We start from the raw sequence: 15,022 nt of genomic DNA on the forward strand, positions 1-15,022 counted from the left end.
GCATGTGAAACTAACATATATTTAATTGTTGAGTGCTTTATGTTTGTCTTCACTCAGCAGATTCATATTCTTTAGTTGGTTGTGTCAGTTGCTAAGCTTCTCTTGGAAATAGAGCGTCCAAGGAGATTCTGATGAAATGTCTAGTGACAAATGGTTTGAGATTGTGTGTTGGAAGAGTTTACTCTTTTTCCTACCTTTAGCCCCTTAAAATATGAAAGTGAAGAATAACCATAGTTCAGCAATTGAGTTAACATTAAATGAGTTTTCCTATTTTGTAATTGTAAATTTCCATAAGGTGTAAATAAGTACGGTCATAAAATATTGGTGTTATGTAAGAGTTTAAGATTTTTAGACCCACTTTCCCTATGCTATTCATTTTCTATTTTCAGAGAACAACATTGAGACTCTGTAAGGTTAAATGTCTTCTCCAAAGTCAATCAGCAAGTTAGTGACAGAGTGAAGGCTGGAACTTTTGTCTTTTCCTGAATTCTTTGGCTGGACCGTCACCAGATACTACCTGCTGTGTGACCATCTAGAATCTAGTCTGGGTCATTAAAAGAAGGAGAGCAGTCAAATCACTCTTGACAGAGCAGAAAGAGATGCATTTCTTTATTATGGCTTTTAAATGGTCTCTGCACCCTAGTTCATTTGGCTATTCCTTTATGGGTTACAAATGTATTTTGATTGTTTTGCTTGTTTGCATAAGGCAACTGGCTTTACCTCCTTCAGTAGTAGGAGAGATAGTCCCTAAGTCTTTATATAGTATTTCCTATGTGCCAGAGATTTGTCTAAGGGCTTTACACAGGTTAACTAATTTATGCTCCACAACAACGTTATGAGGAGATATATTATTATTAGTCCTGCCTTTCATATAAGAAAATGGAGGTACAGGAGACAAAGTAATGCCTAAGATTGCAAAGCCAGTATAATCAAATTTCTAAGATTGGAACTGGAGAATGCTAGAAAGATTTCATTGTCAGTAGAAACCTAGATGAATGGTTGCCCATGAGTTCTCTTTTTGCAAGGAAAGTGCCTTGAAACATGTTCTAAAGCACTAGATTTTATCTATATAGCTCTATAGAATCCCCATCAAGTTAGAATATATGGTTCTTCTGTATCACATAAATATTGATGACAAAGTATATTTATTAATGTTGATCACCACTGGAATAAATAGGAAAGTGAGCTGTTATGCTTGGTTCAGTGTTGATAACAAAACAGTATTTTATTTTAAGATTGTATTTCCCTTAGGATACCAGTATTAAAAATGTTTTTAGAAATGATGCTTCATCAGTTAAGAAAAATTATTGATAGAAGAGAATAATTTCTATATGATTGATATAGAATTTGTTCTTTGTTAAATATTCAGTTATATAGGAATAGTACCCATTTTTGCTCCCATATCTGTATTTGAAGTTAAGTAAAAGTTGTCATTTATGTATCAAATATTTTACAAGTGTAAAACCAACTTCCATTTGAACGATTAGCAATTTAAAACTTTAGTTTTACTGACAATGATTATATAGTAAAAATTTGCACATTTAGATAATTATGGGAGGATAGTTGTGATTTAACGAAAAGTTCATAACATTAATAATATATTTATTTATTTTTGTTTTTGTTGCATTTGCTTTTGGGGTCTTAGTCATAAATGTTTTACCTAGGGAATGTTGAGAATAGTTTGCCTTTGTAGGTTTTCTTCTAGAATTTTTCTTGTTTTAGGGCTTAGAGTTAAGTCTTTAATTCATCTTGAGTTAATTTTTGTATAATGTGAGAGGAGGATCCAGTTTCTTCTACGCGTAGCTATCCACTTTTCCAAGCACCATTTATTGAATAGAGTATCCTTACCCCAGTGTGTGTTTTTGTATGCTTTGTCGGAGATCAGTTGGTTGTAAGTATGTAGCTTTATTTCTGGATTCTCTAATCTGTTTCATTGGTCTATGTGTCTACTTTTATACCAGTACCATGCCATTTTGGTTACTGTAGCCCTGTATTTATAGAATAATTTGAAGTTGGGTAATGTGATGCTTCCAGATTTGTGCTTTTTGCTTAGGATTACTTTGGCTATTCAGGCTCTTTTTTGATTCCATAAAAATTTTAGGATTTTTTTTCTAATTCTGTGAAAAATGATGTATTTTGATAGGAATTGCACTGAATCTGTAGAATGCTTTGGGCAGCATGGTCATTTTCACAACATTGATTCTTCCAACCTATGAGCATGGATGTTTTTCCATATGTTTGTGTCATCTATATCTCTGCACAAAGAAATAATAGAATAAACAGATAACCTATAGAATGGCAGAAAATATTTGCAAAGTATACATCCAAAAAAGGATGTATCCAGAATCTACAAGGAACTCAAGAGAATCAGCAAGAAAAAAGCAAATAATCCCATTAAAAAGTGGGCAAGTGACATGAACAAACACTTCTCAAAAGAAGACATACAAATGGCTAACAAATATATGAAAAAATGTTCAACACCGCTAATCACCAGGGAAATGCAAATTAAAATAACAGTGAGATATCAGCTTACCCTAGCCAGAATGGTCACCATTAAAAAGTCAAAAAACAATAGATGTTGGTGTGGATATGGTGAAAAGCAAATGCTTATACCCTGCTGATGGGAATTTAAATTATTACAATGTCTATAGAAAACAGTATGGAGAGTTCTCAAAGAACTAAAAATGGAACTGCCATTTGATCCAGCAATCCCACTATTGGGTTATCAAAAAGATACCTGCACATGTATGTTTATGTCAGCACAGTTCACATTGCAAAGATACAGCATCAACATAAGTGCCCATCAACCGATAAATGAATAAAAACATGTGTGTATGTGTATGTGCATATATATATATGCACACATGTATATATATATGCACACACGTATATATACACACGTATATATATACACACACGTATATATATACACACACGTATATATATGGTGTGTATGTTTGTGTGTGTGTGTATATATACCATAGACTACAACTCAGCCATAAAAAAGAATGAAATAATGTCTTTTGCAGCGACTTTTGATGGAAATGGAGGCCATTATCCTAAGTGAAGTAACTCAAAAGCAGAAAACAAAATACTGTATGTCCTCACTAATAAGAGGGAGCTAAGCTATGAGTATGCAAAGGCAAACAGGGAGATGTAAAGGATATTGGAGACTCAGGAGGTGGGAGAAGGTGGGAGGGAGGTTAGGAATGAAAAATTGTCTATTGAGTACAATGTACACTATTCAGGTGATGGGTACACTGAAAGCTGAGACTTCATTATTATACAGTTCACCCATGTAACCCAAAACAACTTGTACTCCTAAAGCTATTGAAATTTAAAGAATTTTAAAACAGTAATACAAAGCTTATTTAGTATTATGCTATTTAGAAACAATATATTTAAATAAAATTTGAATAAATAACTCACAACCACTAGATGCTTCATGCTGATGAATATTTTACATCAAAACATAAATAGGCACTGCTTTGGACATGTGACTTAGTGGTGACTGTGTGTGTGTGTGTGTGTGTGTGTGTGTAATAAGTGGAGAATGTTGGAGAGGTGTAGATAGTGAACAGATTAGTTTAACAAAGTGTAATTTTTCACAGTTGTATTGGTATCGATATTCTAAATTCTATTATTGGTGTGCCTTACTTTATGGACTGGATGTGTGAATTAAAGAAAATTACCTGAAGGTCATGGTGTCTGTTCAAATGATTCATTCTAATATATGTTCTTTAGTGAAGAGGGGAAATATAGTGGCTCACCAATGTCTTAAAGGAACTATGACAACAATTGTGTTAAAGTATCACAGAAAATAAATATAAAGTGTCACAACTATTTTTTAGAGACATAAATGTCTATGGTTAGCTTTGCGTTTAGCACATTTGCTTAAAAGTTTAAAGGAAGGAGGGCAAATGAACAGAACACACTGAATTGTTTGGTTACACAGCTGCCATAACCCCACTTTAATGTTCTGTGAGTGTTGCTGGACAGCTCCTCTTGGTTGCTGTGATACTGTTTCCTAGCATTTCCTAGGAGCTATTGATTTAGGAATGAGCTGATTGAACTTAATAAGGGGGTATTTAGAGCATGGATGGGAAAAATGCTTTAAATATAGTAGCAACTGAATAAATCACAAAAATATTAGCAATAGTAAATGATAATTGGACAGGATGTTTAGTGAAATACATGATGGAGCGGGAGTAAGAGCTTAGCATGTGTTTAGCAAGTGTTTTTATTTAAACCCCTTTTCCATTTTCATTAAGATTGAATTTATATTCTGAGGTATTATCAAGTAAAGTAGCATGATGTCTTTTGTATTTTAAATCTTTTTGCCTTACTCTTTCCAGGACTGAAGTGTGTATGTCTTTTGTGTGATTCTTCAAACTTTACCTGCCAAACAGAAGGAGCATGTTGGGCATCAGTCATGCTAACCAATGGAAAAGAACAGGTGATCAAATCCTGTGTCTCCCTTCCAGAACTGAATGCTCAAGTCTTCTGTCATAGTTCCAACAATGTTACCAAAACCGAATGCTGCTTCACAGATTTTTGCAACAACATAACACTGCACCTTCCAACAGGTAAGGGGTTTATCTTTCTTCATTCCAAATTTAATTTTACTCTTGGAAAACTATAAGAAATGGTAGGAATCAAACTGTCTTATGTTTCTTTAAATAAGAAAATCTGTTTTACAGTTCTGTTTTTGATTTTGGCTGGTAAAATTCTCTAGAGTCTACTGAGGTTGAGTTTTTAAAAAATTGCACATCATTGTCAAAACATTGACAACAATGTAACAATTTTGAAGAAATTTGTCCACGTGATGTATTTTTGAAATGATTAATGGACCTAAAGTCAAATGTAAATTTTTTTGGATTTTTAAAAAAGAAATTGAGATCGCTTCTCGGCCTTTTGGCTGAGATCACGTGTAAAAGACATTGAGAAATATACTGAGAAGAAAAAGAGCATAACTAAAAATAGCAGATTGCCAACTTTTCTGGGGACAGAATCTTTTTTTCAGGGGCATCCTCTGCATATCTTCTCCGTCTACCCACATTCAAGTGAGAGCACACCCCAGAGAGATAGAGGCAGAGTGGAATTTGACCCTTCATCATTGTTGATATTTTTCTGCCTTTCGTCCAATTATAGAGTGCTTTACCCCAATTTATAAGATGCTAAAAATCCTGATCTGGCCCTTTATCAGTAACTGGGATCTGAAACTTTGGGAGACATTAAGGGGCATGTAATTCTGACTTTAAAACTAGTTTATGATGTGAAAATAATCCTGCTATTGAACTTCTTTAATATTTTTAATATAACAATAATTTAATGATTATCAATATAGATGTATCTATACAGAGATACATATACTTCCTTACAAATTAACATTTTAAGGCAATGTTATCCAAGCTCAGGTGTTCATATGTCATCATATCAGTATACCACTAACGTACTTTTTACCTATTTTTAAAATAAGCTAACCGCCTTTTAATTGAAAAACATTTATTGTATAAAATATAGTATCACTATCACAAATTTAAAAACTTGCCCTAAATAGAAGATAACTATGTAAACAAACAAAAAATGCTCCTGCATTTCAGTTAGGTATTTGCATTTTCTCCTTTTTAAAACAGAGAAGACAGAAGAATAAGACATATTAGCAGGAAATGAGACTTTTTGTTACAAAATCCAAAAAAACTAAGAGAATAAGAGAAGGAATCATAATATGACTCAGTGTTATTTAATATCATGTTTGTTTGCCATCCCAATTCATCTCAGAAAAACTCTTAAAGTAATTCTACGTACCACCACTAGTACTTATCCCAATCCTTGGAAACACTGTTGTAAGGCATTATCATGTATATTACAACCTCAAAAGTTATACTTGGCATGTTTCATCCCTGAACGCTACTTGCAGTCATGGATTTTAGACCATATTTATTCTTTCTATCTCAGATTCCATAGACTTCCTTGCTTTGGTAGTGATCTGGGATCTATTATGGGCACTTGTTTCCTTACGTTTTATCTCCCAGTTTATCTGTACACCAGAGACACCCTAAAGTGAAGGTTCCTTATGTTTGATGGTCTTCTCCGTAGCCAAATACAAAGGATTTTAGGGGTAAAAAAGAGTCTCCTCATTAGCTGTGGCAGTGACTTGTAATGTGTCTTGCCAATAGTGAATGATCCTCAAGACTATATTCTTTAACTACAATAAAAGGTATTAGAGGGCAAGACGTCTCATATGCAATTGGGCAAATCAAACGTACTCAATGCAGCTAGAATGTAGGTCCTTCCCAGCCTAACTGTAAGCACTGCCAAAGTACTGACAGGTCTATATGTTCTACCTTTAAGTTAATCAGTAACCAGTCTTTCTTTTTCAAAAATCAACTTTATTAAGGTCTAATTTAGGCATAATAAAATGCCCATGTTTTATTATTTATTTATTTATTCATTTACAAAAAATAGTTTCTTTATCGAGAATGTGTGTGATGAACAGTGGGAGGACAGTGGGTGATTAGATCTGGGTAATTAGTATATTCATCATCTCAAACCTTTATCATTTAAAATGCACAGATTTTAACTATATAGTTTGATGAGTTTAGACACATACATATGCCCTTGTAGCCACCACCACATCTCCATTACCTCAAAATGTTCTCAGTCCCACTTCCACCAGGGCTAGACCACTGATCTGTTTTCTATCATTGTAGATTGGATTTATTTTTCCTAGAGTTTCCCATGAAAGGAGCCATTATAAAACTTTTTTTTGAGGGGGGAGGAATTGGCTTTCTTCAGTCAGAATAATGTTTTTGAGATTCATTCATGTTGCTGAGTTTATCAGTAGTTTACTCCTTTTATTGCTGAATAATGCCCCGCTCTACATATATATTACAATTTTAAAAAATCCATTCATCCATTGATGTGCATTCAGGTTGTTTCCATGTGGAGGCTATTATTCGCAAAGCTGTTATGAGCATTCACGTACAAGTCTTTGGATATGTGCTTTTATTTCTCTTTGAAATTACCTAAGGGTGGAACTGCAGGGTCACATGATAAGTATATGTTTAACTTTATAGTCTCCCAAATAGTTTTCAGACTGCTTATAATATTTTATATCTCTAACAGAAATGTGTGATAGTTTCAGTTAGTACGTATTGTTGCCAACACTTGGTATAATCAGTCTTTAATTTTAGTTATTCAAGGGTTTTGTGTTGGTATTTTATTGTGGTTTTAATTTGCATTTCCCAATAATTAATAATGTTAAATTATTTTTTCATGTGCATATTAGTCATCATTTATGTATCTTCCTCTGTGTAGTGTCTATTTGAGTGTTTATTAAAAATTGAGTTTTTTTGGCCAGGTGTGGTGGCTCATGCCTGTAATCCCAGCACTTTGGGAGGCCAAGGCGAGCAGATCACAAGGTCAGGAGATCGAGACCATCCTGGCTAACACAGTGAAACCCCATCTCTACTAAAAATACAAAAAAAAAAAAAAAAGAAAAAAAAATTAGCTGGGTGTGGTGGCAGGCGCCTGTAGTCCCAGCTGCTCGGAAGGCTGAGGCAGGAGAATGGCGTGAACCTGGGAGGCGGGGTTTTTTTTAAATCTTTTTCTGGTTGAATTGGAAGAGTTCTTTATATATTCTGAATACCAGTCCTTTATCACATAGATAAATTGTGACTATTTTCTTCCATTCTGTGGTTTGCCAGTTTGTTTTCTTGAAGCTATTTTTTACAGAGCACAAGGCTGAAATTTTGACTAAGTCTGATTTATTTTTTTTAAATAATTATGATAGTTTACTAGTTTCATGTCCTGAGTTTTTGTCTACCCAAAATTCATATATATGTTTATGTTTTCTTCCAGAAGTTTTAATATTTTAGTTTTTACAATTAGTTTCAATTTTTACATTCAGTTTCAACTTAATTTGTGTTATTATGTGAGGTTAAGGTGGAATTTTATTTTTTCCATATGGATTTGAAGTTGTTCTAGCATCATTTATTGAAAGTCTATGCTTTACTTATTGAGTGATGGTTGCACTTTGGTTGAAAATAAAGTTACTTTATGTATGTGGGTATATTTCTGGCCTCTTTCTTCTGTTCAATTGTTCTATATGCCTTATACTATCACCAAACTGTTTTGATTATTGTAGTTTTATAGTAAGTATTGAAATCAGGTTTTGTGAATTCTCCAACTTTGTTTTTCCAGATTAATTTGCCTATTATCCTTTGCATTTTTCTCTAAATTTTAGAATCCACTTGACAATTTCTACAAGAATACCTGCTGAGATTTTGATTAAACTGAGTTGAATATATAGATTAATTTGCAGAAAATAATCATGTTCACAATATTGAACTTTTAATCCATGAACCTAGTATTTTTTTTTCTTCACCTATTTAGTTCTCTGGTTACTCTTAGCAGTGCTTTGTAGTTATCAGAGAACAGGTCTTATAAATATTTTGTTGACTTTATCTCTAGTGCATGTTTTTGATGCTATTGTGAATGGTATTTTAAATATCTCAATTTCTAAATGTTAACTGCTAGTATATGATAATAAAATTAATTTTCCTTTTATCTTATTTATGATTTCCTGAAAGCTTGTGAAAATAACTTATAGACTTGGTGCGGTGGCTCACACCTGTAGTCCCAGCACTTTGGGAGGCTGAGGCGGGCAGATCACTTGAGGTTGGAAGTGTAAGACCAGCCTGGCCAACATGGCGAAACTCCATCTCTACTAAAAATTAGCCAGGCGTGGTGGCACATGCCTGTAGTCCCAGCTACTTGGGAAGCTGAGGCGGGAGAATCACTGGAACCCAGGAGGCAGAGGTTGCAGTGAGCCGAGGTCGTGCCACACTGCACTCCAGTCTGGGTGACAGAGTGAGACACTGTTAAAAAAAAATAAGGAAGGAAAGAGAGAGAGAGACAGATAGAGAGAGAGAAGGAAAGAAAGAAAAGAAAGAAAGAAGGAAAGAAAAAGAAAGGAAGGAAAAGAACTTATATTAGTTCTAGTAGCTTTTTTTTTTCTAGATTCTTTGGCATTTTCTGCATACATAATCATCTTATCAATGAATATAGACCATTTTATATCTTCTGTTCGGATATATAGAAGATACAGAATTTTATTTCTTTTCCTTGAGTTTTTGAACTGAATGGGACTGCCAATATAATGATGAATAGGAGTGGTGAGAGTGAAGATCCTTGCCTTTTTCCTGATTCTAGGAGGAGAGCATTCAATCTTTTACCCTTAAGTATGTTGTTAACTGTGGGCTTTTTGTAGATTCCTATTATCAATTGAGGGAATTTACTTGTATTCCTAGTTTGGTGAAAGTTTCTCTTTAAAATCATGAATGGATATTACATTTTTAAAAAGTAGCTTCATGAGTTTATTGAGATTATCGTGTGATTTTTCTTCTTTAGTCTGTTCATATGATGGATTGCATTAATTGGTTTTCAAATGTTATCTATAATAGGGAAGATATGTGTTGTCTGGCCACTAATTAATGTCTACAAGAAATGCTATGTAACATTTAATTGAATTTAAGCTTCTTTTTAATTAAAAAAATTTTTAAGACAGTGTCTTGCTCCATGACTCACTGCAGCGTTGAACTCCTGGGCTCGAGTGATCTTTCTACCTTAGCCTCTTGAGTAGGTGGGACTACAGGTAAAGCCACCACACCTGGCTCATTTCAAAACAAAAAATTTTTTTTGAGATGGGGTCCTACACTGTTGCCCAGGCTTATCTTAAACTCATGGCCTTAAGCAATCTGCTGCTTCAGCCTCCCGAAGTGCTGGGATTAGAGGTATGAGCCACTGTACCTGGCCAGATGCAAACCTTTTTATTTGAAAAAGTTGGGGACTTTCAGGCTGAGTACTAGATGATGAAGCTAGTGCCAACAGCTCCACTATTTCTGTGTCATCAGTGAGTGTGATTGACATCTCCCCCTCTGCATGTAGGGATTTGTCAATTTCGAAGTGATCACAAAACAGGAAATATAGAAATGTACTCTGAAAAGTAGACAGTGATATTTCTACAGTACTTGATAGTCTGCATCATGTCCATGTGCAGTAGAAGAAAGGTCAGGAGGTGACCAGAAGAGGTTGGACAAAATCTCGGACTTCCCTTTACAGTTTCACCTGAAAGCCAAGTGGATTCTTGCCTCTCTGACTCTTTCATCAGTCACCCCACATGGTGGGGTCATTTCTAGGGGTAGCTGACTTGATGTAAGTGCAGTAACTCAGTCTCATGCTTCAACTGGTCCTCTCTTCTGTACTTAGATCCTATTTGTTATGGTGGGGACTTTGCTTTATTTTTTTGTGTGTGTGACAAAATTTTTCTCCTGACTAGAGCTCATGACTCCCCTCCCCTCTTCCTTTAGTAGGTGTGTATCCTTACAGTGGTTTGTGTCTGTGAGGCCCCTAATCCGTCCCCCTCAGTTCTCACAATTCCTTCCTGATTTCGTGTAATTTCGGCCTCCTGTCTCTATTCAACATGTCTCTTAAACCCTTTTTTCATATTTTCTAATTTTTGTATCTTTGATGATTTCAGTATCTATAGTCTCTGTGGGTTTGGTTCTGCTGTTTTTGGTTCTGCTGTTTTTGGTTCTGCTGTTTTGGTGACTTCTTTCCTTGTGTTTTTTAATGATTTATTTTATTGTGAGCTCATGGTCTTGGGAAACCTTATCTGGAGGAAAGTTTTGAAGCCTGTATTTAAAATTTGTTCCCCCAGAGAAGATTTATATTAGCTTCTGCCAGCTGTTTCGGGGGGTATTACCAACCCAAAACCATTCAGTGTTTTGATTAGGTTTTTTGGGGCAATGTAATGGAGTGAATTCTGACTCTAAGCCTCCCTGTAAGGGATACGCACTTGTAGTGAGGAAATCTCAGATTTTTTTTCTTTGGTCTTTTTTCTGCTTTACCCAAAGTCAGACTTGAGACACACAAGCATATACCCTATCTCTCTCTGTAGAACTTTTAGTTTTGTTGTTTTGTTTTGTTTTCATGGCAGTGCCATTCTTAGTTGTCTGATTTATGCAAGAATCACTGATCTGACCTTTTACTGTTTCAGGAACCATGCTTTATTTCCCAGCCTCGTGATACAGTGTGGTAAACTAAGCACTTCACCACCAAGAGCTGGCAGATGCCTCCAGGGTCAAGGCAGCCACAGTGCTCAATCCCCTTTCTGGATTTGTACTTTATTCTTGGCTGTCGAGCAATTCATTTATTTTTGCACCAGCTTTATCATAAAATAGAAAAAAATTATTGATATTTTATTCAGCATTTTTATGTGTACTGTAGCAAGAAGGGTTTCTGTGGACATCTAAAGTGTAACTTGGCAAAAATGGAAATTCTAAGATAGTTTATTTTTGAAATGATGCTGGCATAATTATCTATCCATCTGGAAGAAAACAAGACTGTACCACAGTGTCATACCATATACAAAAATAAATTACAGCTTGATTAAATATCTAATTGTGAAATATAAAACAATTTAAATGTCAGAGAAAAATTTAGAAAAAAAGATTTTTTATGACTTTATAGTATGGAAGCTGTTCTTAAATAAGACAGGAAACCCAGCTGCTATAAAAGGAGAAGAAAGATATAATTGACTTGATGAAAACTAAAATAAAAATGAATGACAAAAGATAACATAAATAAAACCAGAAAACAATTTAAATATTGGGTGGAAATGTAGAAATATTTGTAGTATATATGACTGGAAAAAGATAACTATTTAAAAGATAAAGAGGGTGTGTGTGTGTGTGTGTGTGTGTGTGTGTGTCTGTGTATGTGTTAATTGCAAGATGGGTTGGGGAAAGAGAGAGGGTACATGAGAGAGACTGAGAAAGGGAAAATGCTAAATGAACAAAAAATGAGAGGGCATAAACAAATTTTACAGAGGAGAAAATCTAAATGGTCAAATACCAAAAAGATGTTTAACCTCACTATTAGCTGGGATTCTATTTTTCCCACCTATTAGATGGGCAAAAGTTAAAAAAATGTTGTATCAGCCAGAACATTTTTAAATAAAAGTATCCAAAACTTAGATAATAATATCTTAATAAGGAAATTCAGTGGCTCACATGGCAAGAAATCTGGAAGTAGTCAGGGTCTATTGTTTGTTAATAAAGAGGCTTGACAATGTCACCAGCCTACTTCCATATTTCAGTACTTCCGACAACCAAGCATACAAGGATGCGAGGCAGTATGAATAAGGACAGCAGAAAAGAGCATATACCAGAAACCGACGATGGCGTCATATATTGGAATTAACAGACAAAAATTATGTCTGTTTTCCAAATGTAAAGAAACAAAAGGCAAACTTGAAAATATTTTTAGAGAATAGGAAGCCATTAAAAAGTGAACTGGCAGATTTAAAGAAACACAGAAGAAAACTCTTAAAAATAAAAAATACAATAACTCATTTACCAAACTTTGGGATGGGTTTAAGAACAGTTAGCATAAGAATGATTGAGGAGAGAAATAGGGGTCTTAAATACAGGTCAGAAGAAATAATTTTGTATGCAGTACACGGAGAATAGAAATGGAATGTATGGAAGAGAGGATGACAAACAGAGGAAAGTGAAAGAAGAGCTAACACATGCTTTCACATAGGAGTCCAAAAGAGAGGGGAGAGAAAATGGGGCAAAAGCGGTACCTGCAAAGATAACAGCTCAAACATTTCCAGCATGGAGAACACTGGTCCCCAACCCCAAGAAAGTCAATGAATATCAATAGGACAAATAAAAAGACTTCCAAAGCTTAACACATTATAGTAAAACCACAGAACACCAAAGACAAAGGGAATTCCTAAAAGTTGACAGAGGAAAAAAGTTAATTAGAGCAGAATTTAATTTAATGTTCATCAGTTTAATTGAATATAATGTTAAGTTCTATTTAACATTAAATTTAACATTAAATTCAGTTAAACTCAATTTAACATTAAATTCGAGTAAATAGATTAACATTAAATTCAGCTCCTTTGAATTGTCTTAATTAAATTCAATTAAATTGAATTAAATGTTAATCAATGAACATTTATTAACATGTTAACCCAGGTAGAATTAACATTGTCTTCTCAATAGCAAGAAGTGAAAAGAGAAACAGTGCAATTATATATGCAATATTTTGAAAGAAAATAGCTAGTAACAGAATTCTATATCCAGCAAAAATATCTTTAAAGAAGGAGGGTAAGGAAGAGGCCCTTGTAAAGTGACAGAAATAGAGTGAGTTTGCTATTAGTGACACCTTGATAAAGGAAATTCTGAAGGATGTACTTCAGGCAGAAAGAAAGTAACACCAAAGTTCTGACACGCAAGGGGGAACGGAAAGCAAAGAAAGTGAGAATATGTGACTAATTCTCAAGAATATTATTGACAATAACAGCAATAATCAGGGCTTTAAAAATATTAATATAAACCATTCAGTGTAATAATGGCATACTGGATGTGTCAGGAGAGGGGCCAATGGAGTTAAAATGTTCTAAAGACCTTATTCTGTCTAGGAGAAGGGTAAAAGATATTTTTAAGCATTAATGCTTTAAAATGTGCCTGTTGTCATTTCTATGTTACTTTTAAAAGAATAGAACGTGAGTATATTCTTTCTAGTATTCGGTAGGGAAAAATGGAATAATAAAAACAATCCAAAAAGTGTCAAGAGGTCTGGGCACGGTGGCTCATGCCTGTAATCCCAATGCTTTGAGAGGCCGAGGTGGGAGTATTGCTTGAGCCCAAGAGTTTGAGATCAGCCTGGGCAACATGGCAAGACCCTGTTTCTACAAAAAAAATTTTTTTAAAGTAGTCAGGCGTGGTGGCGTGTGCCTGCGGTCCCAGCTACTTGAGAAGCTGAGGCAGGAAGCCTGCTTGAGCCCGGAGGTCAAGGATGCAGTAAGCCATGCTCCCACCATTGCACTCCAACCTGGGTGCCACTGCACTGCAGCCTGGGCAGGAGCATGAGACCCTGTCTCCAAAACAAAAACAAAAACAAAACAAAACAAACTGACAGAAAAACCAAAAGAAGTCAAGAAAAGAGAAAAGGAAGCACACAGAAGATGTGACAAAGAGAGAGCACCCAAATATGTCAGTAATAATTAAATGTAAATAGTTTAATGTAAATAGACTCAGCATTCCAGTTAAAAAACAATGATTATCAAAGTGTGGAAAACAAATTCAATTAAATGTTTAAAATACGTATCTAAAATGAAAGTTTACAGAAATGTTGAAATTATTGTGATGGTAAATATATACTGTACATATATTAAACAAACAAAAGTGTTAGTTTACTTAAATTAATAGAAGACAAAACAGAATGTAATGCAAAAAAATTACTAGAGTTTAAAAATGTCACTTTTTCACAGCTGAAGTTTCAGTTTACCAGGGATTTTTAAAGAAAGCTAAATTTCTATGTACTTAAGAATGAAGTCTCAAAAATAAAGAAAATATTTACAGATCTATAAGGATAAATAGAAAAGTCCACAATCTCAGAGGGAGATTTCAACATAACCACTGTCTTGGTAATTGATATTACAGTAGATTTTTTTTAAATTAGGAGAATATACAGAGTTGAAACAATGTGATTTATGAACAACCTACTTTTTCAAAAATTATAATTTACTGAACCTGAACAGTCCTGTGACATTAAAGAACTTGAATCATTTATAAAATGGGCAGTAATATACGTATTTTCATTAAGAAAATTTCAAAGCCCAGAAGGTTCTACCAGAAAGTTGTGCTAAACTTCAAGGAACAGGTAATTCTTACACAAACTCTTCCAAAGCAAAGACAAGGAGTAATCTCATTTTATGCATAAATTTGATATCAAAACCAAACGAAGTATAGAAAAGGAAAAGTACAAGCCATTCTCATTCATGAACGTGTATGCAAGCATCCTAACTTTGACCTGGAACCATATAGGAAATGAGACTCTGGGAGCCATAGTTCAAGTTTACCCGAGTTAACAAGAAAATGATCAAGCACAATGATAGACCTATTTTTTTAAGGCAAAGAAATGATTATTCCAGGCCGGGCAC

At 34.5% G+C, this 15,022-nt stretch overlaps 1 protein-coding gene across 4 annotated transcripts in view; it reads left to right on the plus strand.

The window, feature by feature from the left end:
• ACVR1C (activin A receptor, type IC) overlaps window positions 1-15,022 on the plus strand; it is a 113,391-nt gene that overhangs the window by 41,701 nt on the left and 56,668 nt on the right. For all 4 annotated transcript variants that reach the window (XM_011991828.1, XM_011991845.1, XM_011991852.1 and 1 more), the window contains exon 2: window positions 4,356-4,586. In XM_011991828.1, the coding sequence (XP_011847218.1) occupies window positions 4,356-4,586 (231 nt within the window). The remainder of the gene's footprint in view (window positions 1-4,355; window positions 4,587-15,022) is intronic.

The sequence above is a fragment of the Mandrillus leucophaeus genome, unplaced genomic scaffold (genome assembly GCF_000951045.1).
Source record: "Mandrillus leucophaeus isolate KB7577 unplaced genomic scaffold, Mleu.le_1.0 Scaffold110, whole genome shotgun sequence".
Taxonomy (NCBI): domain Eukaryota; kingdom Metazoa; phylum Chordata; class Mammalia; order Primates; family Cercopithecidae; genus Mandrillus; species Mandrillus leucophaeus.